The 22,198-nt window shown below is 37.3% G+C and overlaps 2 protein-coding genes across 4 annotated transcripts in view; one reads left to right on the top strand and one right to left on the bottom strand.

Moving 5' to 3' along the window:
• The window catches only part of LOC129744161 (ras GTPase-activating protein raskol), an 82,670-nt gene extending 69,283 nt beyond the window's left edge, over window positions 1–13,387 (top strand). For 2 of the 3 annotated variants that reach the window (XM_055736572.1, XM_055736571.1), the window contains exons 3-6: window positions 7,055–7,160; window positions 7,229–10,415; window positions 10,510–11,006; window positions 11,072–13,387. In XM_055736572.1, the coding sequence (XP_055592547.1) occupies window positions 7,055–7,160; window positions 7,229–10,415; window positions 10,510–11,006; window positions 11,072–11,300 (4,019 nt within the window). In that variant the 3' untranslated portion in view covers window positions 11,301–13,387. The remainder of the gene's footprint in view (window positions 1–7,054; window positions 7,161–7,228; window positions 10,416–10,509; window positions 11,007–11,071) is intronic. The other variant, XR_008736838.1, reaches the window with a different exon arrangement.
• Window positions 13,388–21,639: 8,252 nt separating this feature from the next.
• The window catches only part of LOC129746595 (regulator of hypoxia-inducible factor 1-like), a 30,523-nt gene continuing 29,964 nt past the window's right edge, over window positions 21,640–22,198 (bottom strand). Inside the window, exon 10 of the mRNA XM_055740332.1 lies at window positions 21,640–22,189. Within this exon, the coding sequence (XP_055596307.1) occupies window positions 22,025–22,189 (165 nt within the window). The 3' untranslated portion in view covers window positions 21,640–22,024. The remainder of the gene's footprint in view (window positions 22,190–22,198) is intronic.

The following is a 22,198-nucleotide window of genomic DNA, read 5'->3' as shown; positions in this document are numbered from 1 at the left end:
ATTTTATTGCGGCAGATTGTATCGGTTCTGCCCGTTTGAATAATGAAGCCAGTTACAAATTGATTCCAAATCTAATGAGTCCGCCTCGTCCCTGATCGGTTATCCACTAATCGAATCTCCTGCCGGAGTCATAATTTGGATCAGTAGCTACTAGCTGTCCCAAGTAATTTGCCTATCTGGGCGTGTAATGAAGTTTGCCTAGCTAGTTAATTCCAATCCAAGGTCTCAGGAACAACATTGTTCGAACCAAATAAGGAGAGTATCTTATTCATCTCAGTTATCGTACTTTGAATTAAATCCCTCCCACACCTCGGTGATTGACGAAGTACCGAGATATTTTGATCGATGGGAAATTACAATTAACATATTTTACTTTTCCATTTGTTTCTTTGTTCCATTCCGAGCTCCATAATCACGTTTGATTCGACCGAATTGAGCTGACATTCCATTCTGTGACAATTGCATTGCAGTAATCATCATGATCCACGGGACGTGGATAGGAAATTCCACTATCCCATGCCTTCCAATACTCCCGACAGAGTGACTTTTCGGTGGTTGCGCTCAACAATGACTTGAAGAGGAGACACAAGTTAAAGCGTGAAATTTAATTTCCTGTGTTTTAAGTGGAGAAATTCCTTCTCGAGAAGGAGACAAACGAGCGCATCACGAAAGAAGAAACTTTCAATAAAAGCTAAATTATAGGTATAATACAATTATCGCCATTCGAACTTATGATGAAGGTGACCCTTGTACTACCAATTTATCTAGGTATTATTAACGATAATTGAGGTGCAAAGTAATCTAAAAATATCCGACAATATTTATCAAATGTTTATTTCGACGAATATTCTGAGTTCAAAATTTTATGACAGAAGTTGCTTGTTCGTAAAATATCCCTCAAACCAATTTAGTTAAAATTCCAGCAATTATCGAATTGACAGAGTTGTCAACGGTTTGGCTGAGAAATTTCACACAAAAGCCCGAAACCGAATCGAATCTAACCCTAGAGCTAGGGGAGATGCGAATTGGACCCGAAAAAAAAACTATGTCGCTACAACGCTAATCCAAAAGGTGGCAAAAGGTGTTTCGATTTTGCGTGATTCAAAGCTCAGAAAGGGGAAACAAAATTTGACACAATACGAAAGACAGAAAAAAAATCAGAAGCTACATACCACCACAGTTCAGTGAGGCAATGGATTTGGTGGTTTTTAGTTTCACGTGTCCGGAACGGATTGGCTTTGTTGGCTACAATGTAGGTAACCCCATCAACGAACGGTTATCGTTCGACAGTCGGATGGATGGATATAATTTAGAGAACGGATCTATTCGGATGTCACTCAACTCCGAACTGACACAAGAGTGTGAAATTCTGATTGCCATCACACAATGGATTCAACAAAAATATCGAGTTACTATCAGAAAATATCGCATAAATTTTGAACTTTATTCGAACCCAGTAAAAAAAACTGCGAATGGGTTAAATTTGTGCGTCATAAGATTAAATTACCAATTTCTAGGATTTCTGCTTCAGCACCTTCATCGAAACTCGGATGTCAATGCGTTATGAACCGTTTTGAATTTGAATTCTGACTTTTAATTCTAAATCAGAATTCTAAATTTGAGTCCTGGGTTATGAAATCTGAATTCTTATCTGATTTCTGAAATTTATGCTGAAGTTTTATCTGGATAGATAACAAATTTTTCGTTATAACAATTTTTATGAATATTGCACGATTTGCCAAGGTTGCTATATTCCTTATATAAAAACACTAGGTTCACGACTTTATAACATGTTTTTCTATCTATTGCGATACATTTCTCTGAAAAAAAAAATACCAAAAAGGCTCAAACATATTGAAAAACATTTGCATCTAATGGAAAGGAGGTTTTCAACAAAAATAATAAAAGCGCATACCTCAATTCCGTTAAAAATGAAAAGCAAAAATACACTAGTTAATTGAGAATTATTATACAAGGCAACAAAGTTCTTAAATTTCGGAGGTGAAAAGAATTTAAGAGTTAATTTTGAATAATTTTGTGACAAAGTTTCAAGTCAGCGTTTGTTTTGAAATAACTTTAGAGATAATTTATTGAATAAATTTGTTCACTTTTTGGCAAACTTTAAAGCAATACAAAGATTTTCCCAAGACTGTGAGTAATTTTGAGAAAAAGTCATATAAAAGTTTTCTGTTTGTCAATTTGAATTCTTTGATATTTCTTAAAGCTATTCTTCTGTATTTTTGAAACTAAAATATCTAAACAAGATCTGAAGCTTTGATAAAATGAAGAAAAGTACTGAATCAAAGCAATCGAAAGATTCGTTTTAATTCAACCACGGTATATGAAAAGTCTGTTTGACATAGAATCTGGTCGGATAAAATAGATAATTTCTTCGCAAAGAAATAATGTACAACAAAAATAAAAATGTCATTTTGTAGGGTTTTTATTGCACTTTAAGGAAAAAAATACATAAAAATCATTCGTCAGCTTTTCGGATGAATTTTCGAACTTTTTTTGTGATACCACCCATCATTTTCGGCACGGTACTGCTGGTAACCTCGTTCTGCCACATTTCTTCAGTTTGCCCTTAACTATTGCCCAATATTTCTCGATGGGACGAAAATCCGGACAGTTTTGTGGATTGATACTTTTTTCAACAAAACCGATCTTGTTCTCCTTATACCACTTAACGACATCCCGGCTGTAGTGGCAGCTTGCCAAGTCCGGCCAGAACTTCACCGGACCTTTGTGAAACCGAATGAATGGCACAACCCTCTTCTGGAGACGTTCTTCTTTGAAAACATTTCCATTCATTGTGTCCCCAGTGATGAAAATCTTAGTCTTCTTCCCACAACTACAGATCCCTTGCCAAATCATCAACTTACGAGCAAATTTATCTGAGAAAACAAACTTGAATCTACCCCCAACATTCCCTTTACGCTGCGCAAGGTAAAATTTGTTACCGGGTATTTGTCCAGAATCCATTTTGACGTAAGTTTCGTCGTCCATCAAAATGCATCCGTTGTACTTGGTCAACACTTTATCGTTCAACTTCCTTGCCCTGGTTTTGGCAACCAGGTTTTGTTTCAGCGTTCTGTTGGGGTATTTGCTTGCATGATACGACCGCAAGCCTTCTCGCAAACAAATTCGTCGAGCTGTACTGTGGTTCGTCTTGAACTTTTTCGCCAAATCACGCAAGGAGATTCCAGGATTATTGTGAACTGATCGAATTACCTTTGCTCGCAGCTCCCGGTCATATGTTCCACTTTTACGCCTGGTTTATTTTGCTCGATCCACCGTAAGGGTCTCCCGGTAACGTTGCAGCACCGAATTTACAGTCGATTTTGGATATTTCAGGAATTTCGCGATCCTTACCCCTGACCACGTCGGTTTCTCTACGTGAGTGTGCAGAATTTTCTCTCGCCTTTCGCGTTCCATCGTCGATAACTTTTGACTGACTGCTTGAATCTTGATGAAATTTTCACCACTAAGTAAACAAACCATCCTGATAAAAACACTGTCAATAGATTCGCGATGTGACAACTAGGGGCGCTGCAGTAAATGAAAAGATGCGATCAGATTCTATGTGAAATAGACTTTACTCATGAATGATTTTTTAATGAAAATCGTATTAAAATTGTTCGACTTGTGTCCCATTTTTAGTTGATTTTAAATATTATACAAACCATTTCTGACCCGAAAAATCCTCGAAAACCAAATTTCACCCCATTTTGTTCGTCCGTTTGTACCTGATGGTGTAACAAAAAAAATGCCTCCTTTTTATATGTAAGATCTCTGAAAATTCACCGATACGGGTTGTTGTTTTTAGCTAAGAAAGAGCTCAATTTGAAATTGACAAAAATAAATATTAAAAGTGTAGGAGAACAATCTTATAAAAAAAGAAGTAAATAGGCATCGTAATTTACAAAACCCGATCTAAGAAGCGTGCTAGTTAATAATATATACTAGAACCGATTAAGTTGTCTTCTCTGATGATGTGGTATGGCCAAAATCGATGTTAGAAGTGTATCAGATCGAACTTCGAGCACTGTTACTAGCTTTGATAAACGCATTCCTAACATGGATTTTCGCCTTAACACGCAAACCCTTCACACCCAATGCCGAAATCAATATTTTAACACCTATTAGGGTTCTCTTTTGAAACACACGTGAAAAATCGTTAAAAAATATTACTCAAGTAAAATGTCAAATTTGGACTACGTCCGAACCAATTGACTCCTAGGAAATCATTGGAAAAAAGCGGCAATGTCTAGAACCAGTGAATTAAAAATCGCCTACTAAGAGCAAGTTCACTGGTGTTGGAAAAAAACTACTGGTGTTAGAACTTAAAATACATTTTCCCTATCTGTATACTTTTTTATTCGATCCGATAACTTTGACATATTTCGTTCCGGAACCGGTCAGATTGGCCACGGCCACGACCCAGTGTCCCTGTACCACTTTTAACAGGGGTTTCATTACTGTTAGTCCAAGTGCTCTTCTCAGATAGGTTATGATCTGTTCACATATTTAATTTTCATTATTGCGAAATCAGCCAGTTTTTAATTTTAGGACAATTTCACATTAGAAGTTTTTCTCATAGACGCAACAATTCTTGGTTACCTATTTCGTTTTGTAATGCTATTGAGACTGCTATTGTATTGAGACAATATCAGGGACAATCTGATTCACTGCTATTCATCAATAATTTAGACTTATTCTCAATTTTCTTTTGACTTACAGTCTCAACATAAGAAATGAAAGTTTCAGAATTGAACCGGAGAGACTGATGGACCTGCAAAACCTCGTGATTGACTATGAATCAACTCAGGTCAGGCCGACATCTAAGTTGCCATAAGTTAGCTATCGCGAAAAGGACCATTGAGCGAAATATTTGTCTTCTTGTGGACAGTCGAACTCTCAACTTCTGTTTTGCATACACTAAGGTTCAACCCAAAAAAAAGTTGGAACCTTAGATCTAGCGCCTTATACCAGTAGCTTATGAGCCGATTTTTTCAAACTTGACAAATTTACTTGAAGCTTCATAATTTTTCTGTCACTTAAAAAGCTTCAAATAGATATTTAAAAAAAATGAAGAATAAATCCAGAAAATACAGGACCTTTATTATTTTAGGAATCGTTGAAAAAGTTCAGATTTTTCAGATTGTCTTTACCCCTGGATGTATGCATTAATATTAAAACTTCCTTGAGAGTTTATGACAAAAAAGACCACCAAAACACCAACAAAAAAGATTTTGTAGAATAGTAAAGAAACAATCCAACAAATTGGCCTTATTTCTTCCATTTCGAAGCTTCATGATGAATGAAGAGTGTCAAACACTTTATGGTTGTAAAATATAATATTTTTTTATTCGTATTTGGCTTCATTTTTCAGTTAGTGATAAGTGATCGCCAATTTTTACACATCGTTTAGCGGTTTCAATTGGCAATCGCTGGGGTATCTGATTAAAAAACGGTATGTTATCTAAACTAACGGGCCTGCCTTGTGCCTACCCTTTTTTCGCTCAAACCCAAAAGAAGCCATCGCGACAGTGATTTGTAACCTTACACATTAACCAAACATTGAATCTGCCCTAGAAAACGCATGTTTTCACCACTCAACTTCAATGCACGTGTGAGCTCCAGCAAAAAGGTTTGGAAAAAACAGTGCTTGAAAAATATAACATGGAATGTGACCTTTCGGGTGAGCGATTCATGTTTGCTCTAGCAGCGAGCGTTGGGGGAATCAGTCAAAAGAAATCCGAAACCAACGAACGGACATTCAAACGCATCATCTCTGGAGTCTATAGAGAGGAAATTAAAGCCGTTCGTTGATGGGACACGTTCATCATCAAAACAACGACGCCGAGTGGCCATCTCGTCGGAACGATTTATCCGAAGGGAAAACATACCTAGCTATACCTATAATTCTTCTACAATCAGTGTCCAAAGCCATTCATCACGAAAGAGAGACGTTGAATTGGATTGGGATGTAGTGGAAATAACAAAAAAAAATTATACAAATAATCCCCCGAGATTGCCGGAATGGAGAGACATTCTAAATTCAGCTCCGACTCGCCGTTGTCGTGACCTTAAAGCTTACCAAACCTTTTTGTCGGTGGATTGAAATGGAACCAGACCAGCGTAATTCGATCCGTTTTGCAGCAAACTGTAACGACATCTCTTTTTTCCCTTTTTTTTCTTGCTATATGGTTTCCTCGATTGTCACACACGTGGGCTCGAATGTGCATCGGAGGCCAAGTCCATTGAATTATCTGGCTGGTTCGATTTTCAATACAGTTGAAATCCCGTTAAATTCAAACTTATTTTGAACTTTGATTTAAAAACCTTAATTTGTCTGAATTTTTTATTCTGATAAAAATCTAAAATTGAACTTTTATGTCCAGATTCCGCAATTATGGAAACAATCATCATGCTCTTCAAAAGATTAAATTCTGTACACACATAACTCTGTCCTAAAACGAAAATTAATGCATGTAATTAGGGCCTCATTAAGTCCGGCAATAATAGGCAAATGCTTTGCGTATGCTCATAGCCCATTTGTCTTAGCGTAGGAGGTTTTTTATTCGTAAAAATAAATGGGGTCGCCCAATTTGGTCTCCAGCCAGTCAAAATAGAGAATCCCAGATTGAGATTTGATACTCTGACCAAGCCTACGCCCCGAATGCCAAAAGTCGTTATATTGTTTCTACGAACTGCATAAACAAATTGGTCATTCACGAGAAGTTTGGGGCCACTCGAATGTGTCATCGGCTAACGCACTGGATGAATGAAATAAACACAGTCCAGTTAAGTCGGGATGGCGGCGGCGCGCAGACAAAGCCTAAAAGGCAAAAGACAGCAGCAGAAAAAATGTATCACAACGATGATGAATGATGGTGGTTTCAATTGAATACAATTCCCTAATTATGAATCATTTCTGGGTTTTCTTTCGGCCGATCATATCGGATCGGATCACTTGTGAAAGCCGCCCTTTGCCAACAACATCGTGTACTAATTATGGCCCTCTTTTCTCTTCTTCTCTCTCCCCCAGACACTTCCTACGAGAAAGCATGTCGAAGAGGCTCGGCACCGAGCACCCCGATTCTGGGTCAGAAATCGGAATCCACCTCCCGCTTCACAAACTTTTTCTCCAAACGGTAAGTTTTGTGTCAATTCAAAATTCCACAAAAATGAAATTTAATCGGATTTTTTTTCTATTATTTAGTTCCTTCCGATCGAACCCGCTGAAGCGCACAAAGTCAGTCACCAAACTGGAACGGTCCAAGCGAGGACAGGGCGGGCTTCGAGGTTCCAGATCGCACGAGAGTCTACTTTCAAACCACGCTGTGATGTCCACCATTGATCTGTCCTGTATTGGCGCCATCGGAGTGGTTCCGGTTCACGCCTCCGTCCTCGGACGAAGACACTGCTTCCAGGTTCGGGGTGGCCCACGGGGAGAACGATACTATAGCTGTGGATCACGGCAGGAACGGGACCTCTGGATCTACAGTCTAAGGAAGTCGATCGCCCCCAATGCCGAAAACAGTCGACGCACCGACAACTCCCTCAAGATGTGGGTGTACGAAGCAAAGGCCTTACCACCGAAGAAGAAATACTTTTGCGAAATTTATCTGGATAAAACATTGTACGGTCGGACGTCAGTGAAGCTCCGGACGGAGTTGCTTTTCTGGGGAGAGTACTTTGACTTCCCGGACGTACCGGACATCAACGTGATAACGGTGAACGTTTATCGGGAAGGCGAGAAGAAAAAGAAACGGGACAAACACGCCCTGGTCGGGTGCGTGAAGATTCCGATCCATGAGGTCACATCACGAACATTCTCCGAGGATTGGTATCCAATCATGACGGAGAAGCACGACAGCATTAGCAAAAACTCCTCCAAAGAACCGATTCCCACCCTAAGGATAAAGTGCCGTTTCCAGAGCATAGATATTCTGCCTTTGGGAGTTTACAAGGAGTTTTTGGATTACTTGAAAGAAAACTATAAGAAGGTTTGTGAGATACTGGAACCGGTGATTGGCGTGAAAGCCAAGGAAGACATTGGACAAGCTTTGGTACTGTTGATGCATGCCCAGGGTATGGCGGCCGCTTTCCTAACAGACGTCGTTGCACTAGATTTGCTTAGAGTTGGCGATCAGCGACTAACGTTCAGAGGAAATTCCCTGGCGACCAAAAGTATGGAAGCCTTCCTTAAACTAACAGGTGAACAATACCTGCAAGACACACTATCGACCCCAATATCGGAGATCATCTCCTCAGATCGCGATTGCGAAGTTGATCCACTAAAGGCCAACGGATCGCTCTCGAGACAACAGCAAGCGCTTCGCAACGCAGTCAAGAGTGCGTGGAACAGCATCGCTGAGAGCAGCAAAAATTTTCCCACACAACTACGCGATTGCTTCTCAACATTCCGTGAAAGGCTTCAGCTGCTCGATCGTGAAGACATGGCAGATAATCTGATCAGTGCTTCGATTTTTCTCCGGTTTCTCTGTCCAGCGATCCTGTCACCTAGTCTCTTCAACATCACCAATGAACTACCCTCTGCTCGAGCAACTCGTAACCTTACCTTGGTGGCAAAGACCCTGCAAACTCTGGCAAACTTCACTCGGTTCCAAGGAAAGGAAAACTTCATGGAGTTCTTGAACGATTTCCTCGAACAGGAAGCTCCACGAATGAAACAGTTCTTGCACGACATTTCGACACGATCGGATTGCCCGAGTCAGGAAAGCATTCTCGACTGGGCCGGATACATCGACCAGGGCAAACAGTTGTCAATTTTACACACACTTCTGGCAGAAAGTATTCAAAAGCTGCCTTCCACAAAACAGGTCGAGCTACACCCGCTATGCAACATCCTCGAGTCCATTACGATCGCTAAGGAAACTAACAATTTCATCACAAATCAACAACAACCATCACCTCAACCACATCCAAACCAAGAGAACCAACAAAACAATCTGGTCATCGCCCAGATCAAACCAACTGCCGAGCGTGGTATCATCCGCGGAGTCCTAACTCCAACATCCCTCGAGAAGAACATCTTCCGATACAACGATCCCACGGTTCGCCCTCTGCTCAACCAGAGCCAACAGGGAAATCCCCTGCAACACTCCCACTCCACTTCCAGTATTAATTCGACCTCGAATCTGCACGTGATGCTCAGCGGAAGCAACAATTCCAGTGCAATCCAACATCAAAGCGTGTCCAGTACAAACTCCAACGCCAACGAGAACAAGTATCAGTATCAAATTGGCAACGTACGGAACTACGGCATCTCAACGCAGTACTACAACAATGCCAGCAACATCGGAAGCCTCAAGACCGAAAAGGAAAAGAGTCCGGTGTTGAACTGCGGCATTCGTGCTAGTACTTTGCCTCGAAACAATGCCGTCACAGTTAGCAATACGAACATCAACGGAGGAGAGCAGGAAGATCACGGCAACGGAAGCAACCTCATCCAGATTGGATTCGACCCGAGCAATCCGTTCAACAGAAAAAGCCCAACTCCGTTGCTAAAATCGTCAACCCACATCAATGGTAGCCGGAGTCGCAACCTCAACGGGTCTCAGCTCAGCCTGATCTCGGACATCGGCAAGAATCCGTTGAGCCTGGGAATCCCTCACAGTGAGATGGTTACCAGTTCTACGCCCAATGCCCATCAGGGATCCAATCCATCCAACATGCCCATGAGCTTGGATGACCTGGAGGACCTCCTCAACTACGCCGACGAGCAGAACATCGAGAACCAAAAGGGCAAAGATCAACTTCAGAGCAAGGGCAGCAATATCTCCATTGGACAAATTTCCAACATCTGCAGCTCCGGGTATCAGAGCATCACCACCCAGTCGCAAAGCTCCAGCCCTATCGAATTGGGCCAGCAGCAGATCGAATACGTCGCAAACAAGGTTCCGCCTCCTCGCAAGGTTAGCAGCAGCAAGTACGGCTTCATCAACCAAAGATACAACGGGGTTGGCAATCAGTCGGCGAACCTGAACTGCAACCTTAACAACAACAACAACAATGACCTTCCTCCCTACAAAAGCCCGCTCTACCATCACGCGACCTCCAACGGAAACGCCAACAGTGCGTTGAATGCCTACAACAACAATCTGATCATCGGAAGCAACGGTAATGGGACGACCAACGGTAGCAGCACCTTGATTGGAGGCGTTGGATCAGGAGGAATTTACAAGAGCCACCTGAGTACGATCGGAAGTGGCGGTAATCTGCACACCTCAAGCAGTGACGAACGGCTGAGCAACAACGACAACTACCGGGAGCTGGATTCGCTCACCGTGGACAACGGCAATGGATACGATTCCTTTGTCGGGTTGAATGGTGGCCGCCGACTGGGTAGCAGCCGAATGCCGAGGACAAATCCTTTGATGCAGGTGAGTCGTTCGATTCTAGGTTTCTCAAATTTAGCCTTCAATTAAAATTTAAATTTGTATTGGTAACATTTCTATTATTTCTTTGGCCTTCCAGTACAAACGTGAGGAACCGATTCCGAACTTTTCCACCGGAATGAACAGCTCCCGGGATCATTACCATCATAATAGCAGCAGCAGTGGTGGCACCAATGGACGCTATCAGCGACGCATGAGCATCGATTCGGGGCGCACCCTGTCGGACAGTTCCACCGATACGGAAAGCGGCGGAGGCAAGCCTCATCATCCGGTATCGTCCAGCCACCATGCCGTTAGTGGTCATCATGCCAACAACAGCAGTGGTATGGTCACGATCAGCGGCGCCAATGGGGCCGTCGTCGGTGTCAGCGTCAGTGGAAGTGACAGCAAACGGCGCCACCATCGGACTAGTGCCAGCAAATCGGTCGAACAGTGCGAGCGAGAAATTCAACGGCTGCAGGCATCGGTCGATGAGCTGCGCCAAAAGCTGGAAGAATCGGAACTGAAGGATGTGGTGGACGATCTGGAAGCAATCAGCCATCACAGTGACACCAAAATTCGAAGCATCATTGGACGGTGAGTTTGAAATGTGTCCTTAATCTTGTGAGTGGTCTAATCCTTTTTTGTTTTACTATTTCCAGTCTTCTCGCAATGGAGGAAGAACTCCGCAGGGAGCAGTACAAAATGTCACTGGTTCTGTCCCATAAGCAACGCGTGATCGAAGCCCAGGGCCAGCAGATTGCCGCCCTAGATGCGGCCAATAACCGGCTACTGACGGCCTTATCCAGCCTGCGGAACCGTTACGAGAATCAATCGACCACAAGCGAGGCGAGCTCACCTCAGCCCAACGCTAGTGCTTCGTCCTGTTAAAACAACCGCCCACGCGTCTCACACAATCAATCACACAACAAGCTCTCTCGAGTCTCTATTGGAAAAACACATATTAAAGCTTAGTTCTTTTAGAAATGGGACAGTTACAAATGCCTGTATCTCAAAAACCATTCGTTTGAACGAAATACTTTCTATGAAGGAAAAGTAGGCAATGTTATGATATTTCATGAAAAAATTTGAAAAAAAATATTTACCGTTTTTTGTAAAAGAAATTTCTACTTTATTCTTGGTGTCTCCCATTGGCCGGCGCACACTTTTTTCTGTCATGGTATTGATCAGTTTCTCCAACTTATACTTTGTAAAATCTATATTTTAGGTGGCTTCACCTTCCTTCTTCAATTTCTGATACTTTTTGGTCCAATACTTCTCTGGAAACTGGAAACTGGAAGCATTTTAGTGGATACAGTTGTTTCGAAATGAACAAATTTGGTTATTTTTTATCACATTTTTGAACGTTTTTTTTTCGGTACCGGTTTTACAGCTTAAGAGCTTTGGAACTATCAAAAAATGGCTGTTTGAGGTTGGATTTCAATGAGTCATCACTAGGCAACACTTTCAGCTTATCGGAGAAAATTGTTTTGGACATTTCAGCGATCTACCCTTAGCTTTTCGTTTATTGAAAATTAAAAATGCTGGTATGAGACTTGCATTCCTTGATGATCCTTAACCGTTGTTGCCGATCATCTGCTTCACTCCAATGCTTGATTTGAACTTTGTGGACATTATTGACAGTGTTTGCATACTTATCCACCACATAAACTCAGTAATTCTTTGAATAATCAACGGTTTTTTCAGCTATCAATTTGATAATGACGAATTTTAAAGGAATCTGTGCAAAAATTTTTTTTTCTTTTTCTCAAGCATCGTACATATCTCAAAAACGCGTAAATTTTAAATTTTGAAAAAAATAGGTCGAATAGTACTTTTTACAGGCAACAAAATGCTGTTCAAATTTTTAATATCCAATAACTAGTTAACGAGCTATTAGCAAATGAAAGTGTCCCATTTCTAAAAGAACTAAGCTTTAGTAGCCTAACGAACCGAACGAAACGTTTGCAATTATCGGATCCAATTGAAAGATTCTTTATTTTTCTTGTAAATACTTGAAACACATACACAAATATTATGAATAATGTTGATTATTTCGATTTTAAAAGTATTTATTGTATAGACATGCACATTGAAAATGAGTTTATGAATCAAGAAAAAAAGATTTTATAGAAACGATAAGCTCTGTATCATGACTAGTTTTTATTTTGCTAACGAGTTGCGTTGATGCACAAATGATGTTACACTTTTAGCTGCGCCCATGTAACACATCAACAAACACCCCAATCCATCTCATCATACTTACTTTAAACAAAGTAAAGACTTCAGCTATCAGTTCTACATAATATCATAGAAAACAACTGTCGAGTGATATCATCCTTAAGAGCTCCTAAAGCTTGAAAGTCATTCATCCATAGAAGAAAAAAAACTGCCTCGAAACTAGAAGATCGAGATGGTCATAAACCACAAGGTCAAAATAACATGATAACCAGTATTTTTGTCTCCCTTCTTCAACAATTTAGTAAGTAACGCAAATCATTGAAGAAAGTATAACAATATTACCTTTGCAAATAGTAGTTCATCCTAGTTTTGTTTCCTTGATCGAGTAGTAAAAAGTAAGTCAACACAATTATTAATCAAATGTAACCAAAGAACCATTTCAGAAAACAAACAAAAATAACCCCGTCAATTCAACCGATCGATGAAACAAGTTCGATCTCAAGTTGCATAAACAAAAACAAAATTAGTTAAATTACCAGATAAAAACACATCATGTTTTAAACATTTTCCTACACCCTTTCTAATTCCAATGATAAATTCACGTGTAGTCGTGTGTGGAAAGATGCAACAAACCACCCTTTTGATTAGATTGTTTTTCTTCTCCGATTTACTTTCTGTAGAATACCACTAGCCTTACACAACACAACCAGAAACACTCACATAAAACCCCACTTGTAGTAGCAGTAGAAATATCTATTCTGAGAATATATTGAAGACGAAATATTTATAAACACCAATTGATGGGACTTTTTTTCCGAAATTCCATTTAGGTTGAAAAATATAACTTTCTGAGACAATTGTGGTCTTCCCGAGCAGACTTTTATTTCAAAATTAAACATAACTTTCCTATAATGCCGTGGTAGTAAAATTTGATATAATTTTTTTGATTTTAATTGTTAATTTCTTATCGATTCGATGATACCTTTACGATGCCTAGTTTTGCTATGACTGAGAAATCAAAACAAATCCGAGCACTATGTTCGTTGTTTGTTTTTTGCTAAATTTAAATTTCAACACTTAATAAATTGATTTTTGTTAACGAAATAATGCTACCTTAATTACGCCTATTTATGCAATCACTGAAAAATCAACACTAAAAACGCACGCACTATCCCGGAAACGAACAAATTTGCTGTTTGCGTTCAGTAAGGTTTAGTTTTGAACACCTAAATAAATCTGATTTTTCATCACAGAAAATTTTATATCATATCATGCTATCAGTTTGATCTCACTTTCTGTTTAACAGTAATAAAGGAAACCTTAATGATGCCTTGTTTTGTCATCTTGAAAAAAAAAACAAATAATTTTTTATTTTGGTTTCAATCCCTTGCCCTTATTTAGGTATTGATTTGGCATAAAAATTCAATATACCGATGTTTCAATAAAGCCTTATTTTGCCATCGGAAATAACCGCAAAACGGAAGATTATCAGTGTATACTTCCATCGGTTTAGTCTTCCTGGTGTTGACTTTCGGAACTGCATCCGTGGAGTTTTTGATGAAGTCGTGCTTTTTTTTTTCTTTTTAGGTTTTAAGGGATGAATCATCCTAAAGGATGATATAGCTGTTAACGTGTTAACGTTTGTATCCGGTTTTCTTTAAACGAGCAATACAGTATTGCTTTAAGCTTAACCCCATTCATTTTCTTCAAAGTCGTAAAATTCCTCGACAATTCTTCGTTCAATCTTAAATAATTGTTAGCTCCGTTTTAAAAATGTCGTCAAAAGTTTGTGGTTTTGATTGAAAAACGTACTATTCTTTTTCAATTTTGTAGTATCGTTTTACTAATCACTAATCACTAATCGTACTTCCACAGCCAGAACTTATGTCTGAGTCCCAAAGAAAAATAAAAAAGTTTTATTATTCTTCTTTTCTTTGTTCATGTTTTTGATCGTTTTAATATAAAAACATTAAAATGATCAAAAACATAAAATGGTTGGGCCTACCATGGAGCAGAGAACGCAGAGACATCTGGAACACAGGAACAGAAGAAACGTGGACCACCAGTACCATACGTTTCAAATGGGCAATATCGTTGGAAGCATGCTTAGAAATTGCTCCTTGATGAAGAAACCATTTCACGAATCACTGGACCATTCTTTAGCGGCTGGAAATGATTTATTTTGTACACAGAAACCACAAAAGCTGAGTGAATAATCATATTGAAGAATATATAGTTTTATAAATCAAAGGATTTTGAAATTCAAAGCTAAATTTTTCTATGTTTAACAGTTTTGGATTTCAATGTACGATCATTTCTGGTCATCGATCAAGGATAAAGCGCCTTTACTCGCTCTTGAAAGTAAAAAAGAGAAGTGGAAAACATTAGTAGAACATGAAACCTTAAGAGCTCTGTATAGAGCTCAAAAGGTTTAATTCAAAAAATAAAAATTCTATAATTTAAATTTACCTTTTATATTACCTTGAAAGATTTCGATAAATTATCAGCTTTCAATTCTTAATATTAGGGGAGAGTGGGGATACTTGATCCCCTTTTCTTATTTTCACCATATTTTTCTGGAAAAATTTAGCAACTCGCCGTCTTTGACATTTTCTGACAGCTTGTAACTTCAAGTTTCTATGCTCTAAAAATTAGATCGATACTTGAACCCGTTGATGAACTAGAAGCATTTTCATGGGAGTAAAAAAAATACGATTTTTCTGAAGTTAGGGGAGACTTGATCCCCTATTGAAGGAGACTTGATCTTTTATTCAGAAAGCCCTAATCCTTGTATAAAAATCAAACAAAACCCCAAGATAGAATGTTAATTGACTATTTTGGTCATGTTTGTTCTTATTTCACAATATATAGCAGACATAAGAAGAAAATTCTATAACTTTGTCTCAACGCTATTAACATTGCATACTTAAAGGCGCTATTTTTTATAATTAAGAGAAAATTAATTATTTTTGCTCTTTTCTTCAGACAATTGTTTGATAAATATTATTTTTTGGATAAATATTAGTAATTTCGTAATCAGCAATCATAACGATCAATTCAGAAGAAGAATATGCCGTTTGGAAGGGGGATCAATTGTACCCAACTCTAGGGGATCAATTGTACCCATAATCAACATTTTAGAAAACTTTTTCTGAAAAAAGTTGAGAGTTTTCCATTGCTATGAATTTATGGCATTATGAAGTTCATTTTACGCTCGAACGATTGATACATTGGAACAAATATTTTTTTCATAATTTTACCATGTAAGGAACATTATAAAGTGATGAAAAAAGATCTCCAAGTTACATTTTGTGAAATTTTTCAAACAAAGTTCAATTACTCAAACAATTATTTTGTTAAAAATTCTTAAACTACAAGCATTGTTATTTTGCTCATTTTGGCACATTTTTCTAGAACATTTGATCTTTGTAAGACATTCCAGTTTCGAGATATAGCTAAGAAATCAAGTATCCCCAGGGATCAAGTATCCTCATTCTCCCCTATTGTATTCCATTTAATATCACTATAGGAACATAATAATCTACAATGTACGGCCTCCCTCGCTAATGTAAGATATGCTCTGAAGAAATGTTTTTATTTATTTGAAGAAGATTTGTGAAACATGATTTGACAAAATTTCCAAGTTAAATCTTCGCCACAAGTGATTTAAATGAAAAAATTACCTTCTCAAAAAAAACGACAATTAATCAGGTTTATTATCTTTGAGAAATTCGTCTCTTTAGCCATTGGCAATGAAAGCCAGCCCCTCTTCTCTTACTCCTCCGGAGTAATCCGCCAAAATTACTTAAATTTTGTTAAATTTCATCTGTATGACTGCATCTGCTATGCTATGGGCATATGTAAAAACATGACCGAAACACGTTAGCGTTAGCTAATTTATTATCTACCCTAAAATTCTATAAGGCAATGACTCAAGAAAAAAGATGAAGCATGTAAGAAAGAGGCAACATTTAACCGAAAAACAAGCGTGGGAAATTTACACAGAACCAAATTTCACCACGAATATCAACTTGGACAACTAATGCCGCCGCCTAATTGCCGCCGACCGTGGCCTAGAGGATAGCGTTCAAGTCTTCTAAGCCAGAGGTCTTGAGATCAAGTCTTGGTCACGGCAAATATAGTACTCTTTCTGTGGGTTGGTGGTGTTAGCATTAGTAAAATGCTAGCCATTATATCCTTGAAAGATGCACGCTTAGTCTTAAGTAGAATTTAGATCTCTTCAAAGAAACATGAAGTTTCACTGAGATCCTATATGTGTGTGTTCGTTTTGTGTAATGTTTGCGATTAGAGTAAAAACATGATAATTTTTTCAAATTAATTTAGTAGTTATTTTGTGTCAAGGTATTAATTCCCTGGGCTCGAAGTGGTCAAAATGCACTGATATATGCAAAAAGCATGACTTGCAATATATCACTGAAAACTAATCGATCCAACGGACCATGATTTGGAAAGCCACCAGATGCACCAGAACATTCTGAAATTTGCTCGTTTTCCGCAATTGACTCTCGAAAATCGAAGAAATTCGAATTTATCCAAAATTAAAAATAATCCGATTTACTTTGAACCTAATTATCATGGAACGGACTCACCAAATAATCTCTGGACCCTGATAGTTGATGATTATCTCCACTTTTCCATCGTCTCTGGGCCGGATTCAGTGCTGTACAGCACATAAGGAAAACGATCGAAAAATCAATCGATTTTTCATTACGCCGAAGGAGGCTTTAGCTCACGATCTCGACCATTTGATCACACTTAACGGCAACTCAACACTTCCGGCAATTCAACACGTAAAAAGTTTTAACATTTTAATTCATTTTTAACACTTAATATCAAAAGTAATAATTTTGAACGAACGGAGAGAAAACAAAACACGACCGTTGCCGACCAATCATGGCCTACTCCTCCTTTCAATTTTGTAGTATCGTTTTAAAACCTAAATTGTTTGAACATAGCTATACCACGTTCAAGCTCAAGGAATATTTAAAGGAGGTAGTGCCGAGGCAGCCTTGCTTTAGTATTAGTACCGCCTGTGACGTCACTGTTGCCAATTATCTGTGAATTTATATGAATTTTTTTCAATTTTTGGTAGCAATCAAAAAAATTGAAGATTTTTTCAACTTTGAAGGCACACAATTCTAGAAATATTATTGTTCTTCAAGACTGATACTGAAAAAGTTGAATTTAGTAATAGTTTTGCTTTAATTTAGACGATTGAAGTTGCTGAGGTATCCTAACTCAAATTGACAAAACTTGATAATTAGTTCAAAATTTTGCTTATAAATGTTGAAATCAGTTAGGTTTGAACCGTTGATAAAATAAAATAACCAAAAATAGTATTTTTCGAGTCCAACCACAATCTTTTATTGGAATTTAGCAAACCAAAGTTGCAATGGTTTCATTGGGGTTAATTGTTCTAAATTAGAAATTCATATGGTACACCATGTTAGATTCAAATCATGACGATGAGGTGCACTGCCATAAACTACCAATCAGACCTTTTGAAAGGGGAAAATTATTATTTTTGCTCGTTTCACATAGAGCATGACTGTGCAATCAATTACAAATTCAAGAATAATACACACTGCAGTCTATTAAACACAAAGAAACCTCATAGCACAATCAACTAGTGGCCTTACAACATAATCCGAATCAAATTGGATTTTAATTTAGTTCTTTAATGTGTTTAACTTTGAAATTTGAGTTCTACCAGTATAAACCTTCGACAGCTTGGCAACAGTGACGTCACGAAAAAAAATCCAATATGGCTCTCGGCACTACCTTCTTTCAATATTCCTTGATTCAAGCTATTTTTTCCAAGTTCTGAAAATTTAACATTTTGAACCTTTAACATCTTTTTTTTATAATTCTTTATTTGAAACGGCTCATATAAATAAGTTCTTTAACATCTTTTTGAAGCAAAACTATTGAAAAATAAAACTTTCTTAAAACAATATCCGTTTTTCTACAGAATTACATACTTTTGTAGTTGAATTTGCACAAGATTTTGTTAATAGCCTAGAAATATACCTCGAGTTCGTTTTGGTTTATTTTATTATAGAGGTTTGCTTGCCAGATTCGCCTCTGAATATACCTTGAAACTGGTTAAAAAAATACATTTAAGAAAACTTCGTCCAATGTTATAGAATGAGCAGAATTGGCAACGCTGAAAATAAACAAAATCATATTAGCCTAGACACGAACCGAGGCGTTAGAAATATCGATTTTTATCGATATAAAATAACAGATATAACTTTAGGCGTTTTCTCTAGCGCCACTATTTCAACCTGATATTCTTCAAAGTGCCCTCGATGTAAAAGAGAAGGTACCTGGTTAATTCCGTTTTTCAAAGATTCATTTTCGATTAATTTCAACAATGGATTAGAAAACAGGCAGACGTAAAAAGTGAAACTGGCAATTACACTGACAATCACTGACAAAACTAAACTCAAAATTTCAAAAATACATATTGCAATTGTTTCACAAACAGTAAAAAAACATGTTTAGATTTTCTGCACTGACCATACTGACTGGACACTCGATTTCGTTTGTTGGATAATTTTTCCAACAGTACGCAATATCGATTGCAGAGTGCGCATCGACCGATTTGAAGAAATGTTATCCTAGTTAGAAATTGCCAACCAACTTTCGAAAATTTCGACGATTAATCGGGCTAAACAGGTCTTTTTTTTCTACTGATCAGTGTCTGGGGCAAAACTGCCAATCCCCTAGTCGCTTATCAGTGCTCTAACTTTTGGTAAATGAGTTGATTTTTTCGCTTTATTATTTGAGAGCCAGTGGAAAAGGAAGTTCCGCTAAAAATGTCACTCCTATGTCCTAACTTAATTGTCCCCTTTAAAAACACGTGCAGTCGAAAAAACGCGATTGAATTCTAAACAATATTATCAGTTTTTTCGCTTAAATTCAGATACCACCGATAGATCAACCGTATTAAATAGTTCAAGTTCAAGTTGATAAATTATGTTATCTGCCAAAAAATACATTTCCTACAAAAAAATTGAAGTTATCGCCAAAAATGCTTCGTGTGTAATTTTGTCGTACGTATACGGTTGCAAATTTCTACACAAAACTGTCACATGGGTATACTTTTTCTTTTTTTAAAAAAGCTCGGTTATGTCTGTTTAGTGTTGCTAAGTTCAGAACAAAGTAAAGAACTTATTTATGTTTTCTAGAAAATGACCCAAAAGGCCCAACCCAATTTTTACCCCTGAATGTATGCAGCACCTTTGTATTTTTCCTATGCCGGCTTTAGGGACAGAAAATATGTAAAATGAAGTTTGAATAGAATTAAAAATTAATGTAATTGGTGTCACAGCGTGCCAGAATGGACACACAATGAGTTTTGTTGTTTTGGGCACCAGAAATGATTTTTAATTCTTTCTTTCAGAGGAAAGGCGGGAAGGAGGAGGAAGGCTTTCATATTTTTTTTGGCATAATTCGAGAACTGATGAAGCCAATAAAGATAAAGTCATAATTTCAGAATTAGAAGCAATCCTCATTGCCATTACTTTTCGAGTTTTAAGACGCAGCTTTCATTTAAAGAGGTTGTTCTTGGTGTTGAAATTTCAATTGAAAACGATATTGGAATAATAAACAAAAATTCAAATTATTTTTAACACAAATTTCTTCAATTCGAAAATGTGTAGCAAAGCACATCGGGTCAGCTATTTTATAAAACATAACGATTCAATTGGTGGCCTGGTATTGAAAAACCTATCCGATTCATATGTGGTTGATGTTTACCCTTGAGCTCAAACTCATGGAAATCGATTTGAATTAGAAAAGTATGAAAAGATTTTTAAAGTAAACTGATTTTTCCCAACTAAAATGTAAAAAGACCCAATTTATCATAAATTTTCAATAAAATTAAGGAAAATAGCATCACACAACTTTTGGATAAAACCACAAAAACATTTTTTTAATTTTTTGTCAAAAACACGTTGATTTAGCGCAATGTACTTTTTTACAAAATCTGTAATTTTAGTCATATTTTTCTATAACTGAATATTATTTTAGAGAATCGATTGTTTCAATATAAGATACAGCGAATCAATGTGAAGATTGGACATCATTTTTAAAGTTAGAAATAAATTTGAATTGATATTTTGCGAACAACTTTGGAAGGTTAAGTTCTCTACGTAAAAACGTAAAGTGTTGAACTTGAAAATCTTTAAAGATGAAATTTAATTGAAGTTTTCACAGCAACACAAAGAGAGAGCTATTAAAAATGTTGACAGTATAAAATGGTTCCGCTCGAGATCATATTTTAGTTCCACTCAAGATCAGCATAGTTCTGCTCAAGATCATAATTCTTTCTTCAGTAAAACAGCTCTAGAGTTATTAGGATTTACTCTAAAATATTTCACAAATCATCATTAAAAAGCAGAAACCAAGATATATCCACTGAGATATAAAAAAAAACCGTTCGCTATTCATACAGCTTGATCAATTGTTCCGAGTTGTGTCGAGTACCGCTCAAGATCGTTTACCCCACTCTTATTAGGTTTCTGAAATCATCGAAATCCGAAGTTTTCATCACAAAAATGTTGATTCTACCTAAGGAGCAGAGTCTTGCCAAATCATGATATTTTTCTTAAAACAGACAGCAAATATAAACTTTATTCTGCTAGAGACCTTGGAAGTCATTAATTTTATACATTAAAACAATTTGGACTGTTCGTTATCAATCATATAAGTAGTAGTAGTGCAATAATACAACATGTTAAGTGAAAATCTCAGTTTTTCAAATTTTGTTTCATTCGACGTAATGAAAGCTCACGCGAGATATAAACTTGCCTCGACTCACCTTTCTGAACAGTTTACGGTTTTTTGTATCAAATGATGGAATGAAGATTTAAGATTAAAATTTATAGTCGTATGATTGGAGTGTTCACTGGATAATTACATACAAAAAATGTTAAAAAAAATGGTAACAACTGTTTTTTATTCGTATGCAATGTTCAATGAAAGCTTATATACAATAAGTATATTGTAAATGATCAATGTTTGTGGGTATCTAAATCCTTTAAACGATTTTCACTGAACGAAATTTTCAAACAAATTTGATTTTTTTGTAAATTATGAATAAATAAGCGTTATCCAGACTATTTTGGTTGTTGTTAAAAACGAGTAACAATCTTTACAAAATTGGGACTGTCTCAAAGTCTCTCAAAAAAATGTTATAGACTTATTAACAACTCGTTGTAGTAGCCAAAATATCCTAATACTATGGACGATGCGATCAATGAATGCGTTGTGTTGTTGAATTAGATTTCATTAGATTTTTCTCTCTTCCCGAGCTTTAGATTGTCGAAAATCTCCTAAACTTATTATTCTATAAATCCATTTTCCTCCGATCACAGGTACTTGGCAAATTTGTTAACTAGCTACCTTCAGAAAGCTTTTTTATGCATTGATTTAGTGGATAGCAACTTGTTAAAGCTTATTCTGCCGTCGATCACTTTTTTGATGATTTCTGCACACGGAACTTCAATAACTAGATGCAGTAGCAGTGCGCTCAAAAATGATAGGAACAAAATTGCTGATGTGAAAATTATCTGAAACAA

Source organism: Uranotaenia lowii, chromosome 2 (genome assembly GCF_029784155.1).
Source record: "Uranotaenia lowii strain MFRU-FL chromosome 2, ASM2978415v1, whole genome shotgun sequence".
NCBI lineage: Eukaryota > Metazoa > Arthropoda > Insecta > Diptera > Culicidae > Uranotaenia > Uranotaenia lowii.
The sequence above is the reverse complement of the archived record's forward strand: the minus strand, read 5'-3'. Positions and strand labels throughout refer to the sequence as shown.